General features: G+C 49.1%; 1 protein-coding gene across 1 annotated transcript; it reads left to right on the top strand.

The window, feature by feature from the left end:
* Positions 1–131: 131 nt before the first annotated feature.
* On the top strand, positions 132–1,618 carry VTP01DRAFT_7287 (uncharacterized protein; the record flags this gene model as incomplete). Its single annotated transcript, XM_069386282.1, has 3 exons — positions 132–695; positions 760–1,085; positions 1,504–1,618. The coding sequence occupies 3 exons, from the start codon at positions 132–134 to the stop codon at positions 1,616–1,618; spliced, it is 1,005 nt and encodes a 334-aa protein (XP_069234423.1).
* Between the last annotated feature and the right edge of the window lie 717 nt (positions 1,619–2,335).

Genomic DNA, 2,335 nt, shown 5'->3' on the forward strand with positions numbered 1-2,335 from the left:
ATGCACAGGAGCGTGCACGTTACTTAGCAGACGACGTATTGGAGGTTCTCGTGGTCTGCGCGCTGCTTGGTTCGTCCTTGACTTCGCGACCAGACGATTTTTCCTATTGGCGGAGCGTCTGGTCTAATTTGATGTCTCGTCGTTGTCTTGTCTCGGATCTGGTGCTGTTCCCTGGACTTATAGCGGTAGACAATGCCTCTAAGGCAGTGTCCTGTTCCGCACTTGGTCTTTCTCGGGCTGGTTTTGTTGACAGTTCGCTGTCGCGATACTTCGAGCCGCAGGTACTAGCTAGGATATTAGCAGGTCCTTCACGTCGTGCGCAAGATCCACTTGTACTGGATATCTCCGTGGCTGCTCCTCCTCAAGCGGCACAGATGCCTGATGTAACTGCCGCCTCCGGCCAGTACGAGGTGCCCGTTCCCACGGAACGAGAATTGGAACAGCTAGGCATCGAACAGGCAGGATACCCTGAGATCCTACACGTTTACAATATCCTATTATCTATTACAGACGATAATTTGGATACTGTAGCTGAAAGGATCTTGGACATCTACTGCCGTGAGATATATCAAGGCCTCAAGACGTTGGATGATAATCGGCCGCCCGGTGCTAAATACATGTACCCCCAAGCACATTCAGAAGTCGGTGGTTTAGGCCTGTTCTCGGATCCCAATGGCCATCGACGGATCTTCAAGGTAATGTTACACACGGCAGCAATATGCTACCAATGTTAGAGACTAACTCGAACGGAACTTGTAGGTAGCCAGTATCCTTTCGAAACCTGCGCGTATTGTCCCTAGCGCGCGCACAATGGAATACGTATTTCCACCAACTGGCAGCCCTTTGTTCAGCTCTTTGCCAACACTTGTTCGTTTACAGCCTTGGTCAACTTTGAAGTGCAGGACGGCATACGGTATTTGGTGTACTAGGATGGTCACAACCGGATATGCCGATACAGTCGAAAAGTTCAGGAATAGCATTTCAAGGATTTGCGATCGAAGAATTGCCTGGTTTCCCTATCAAGAGAAGGCAAAACTACGAAAAACGACGTCCGACCAGTTATGGCTCACTATCTATAGAACACGGTAAACTCTATAGCTCCATTCCTTAAGCCCATTCCACTCTTTTGTATACTTTTTTCTACATATAACCCTATCTCTGGTACTTAAGTACATCCTGTATGCTTTTTGTCCCAATGCTCTATTAAGACTTGTATCTTATAGTCCGAAATCGTGTTCATATAATTATAAAGGTCACTGATGGCTTTCTTTCGGTCAGTGCAAAAGCCTTCTGACATCGTTAACAGTGATTGATTTTCACACCGGATCCGCATTGCATTTTACGGCCGCCCATTGTACACTATCATACACCCGAAAACGGATTGCATGATGTACTTCTAGCCTTCCCCGTTTCTTGCTTTATCCCTCCCGTATTATCCATCGTATAACTCGGTCGCAGTATACAATGATGCCAATCGTGGCAGAGGCTTTTCTACGAATACAGAACCGATGGCAAGGGCGTCATTTGCCATCCGGTTCCTGGCGTTGTCCTCTGTTGGCGTCGAACTCCGGACCCCGCGCTGGGAGTGCTTGCGTCCAGCCAATACGCCATGCAGTGAATAGTTGACTTGCCTGTCTCCCAAACATTCCGCGCATACTTAATCCTAATATCATTAACTAATATGCGTATGACAGCTTGCAGACACGTTTATTTTGGGCGTAAGTGATAGTTCCCGCAGGTCTAAAGTCTATACAGCGGTATACCCAATGCACGGTGCAGGCGTCGAACGTGAGACCCCGCGGTGGAGGTGCCTGCGTGCAGCCGTTACGCCATGTCGCGAATAGTTGACTTGCCTGTCTTCCGGAAGTTGCGCGCATAGCCGGTCTTAATAAACCCACCAGGAACGCGTCAGATCACATACACACGCGCTGACTGAGCCGTGAAAGAAGTGTTCTGCGCCATGGCGTACTATGCAGTCCGTTTGAGACACCCATTGGAACCCACGGATACGGATAAAAGGCTCCAGCGGTTATTCCTAGCCACAGGACCTTCATAAGCCTTCGCATTCCGCCCCTCCATGCATTCGGACTGCTCATGATCCGCGATCGTCTCGCCTGTCTCGCCAGAGACACAAAGACCCTACATTACGCGCTTACGCAGACCATAGATCGAAATAGCGCCAAAAACGCCGGAATTGGCGTGCAGTCTATAAGCTGGATAGATTCTACACCATTTGTTTGCCGTAATCCATTTTTCAGCGGTCACAGTTATATATTGCTAACCCTGCAAACCTGGCTCCAAAAACGCTAAACCCTCAGGGTTCGGCGCTAAGACC

Source organism: Rhizomucor pusillus (genome assembly GCF_041956525.1).
Source record: "Rhizomucor pusillus strain CBS 183.67 unplaced genomic scaffold VTP01scaffold_39, whole genome shotgun sequence".
Classification (NCBI taxonomy): Eukaryota; Fungi; Mucoromycota; class Mucoromycetes; order Mucorales; family Lichtheimiaceae; genus Rhizomucor; species Rhizomucor pusillus.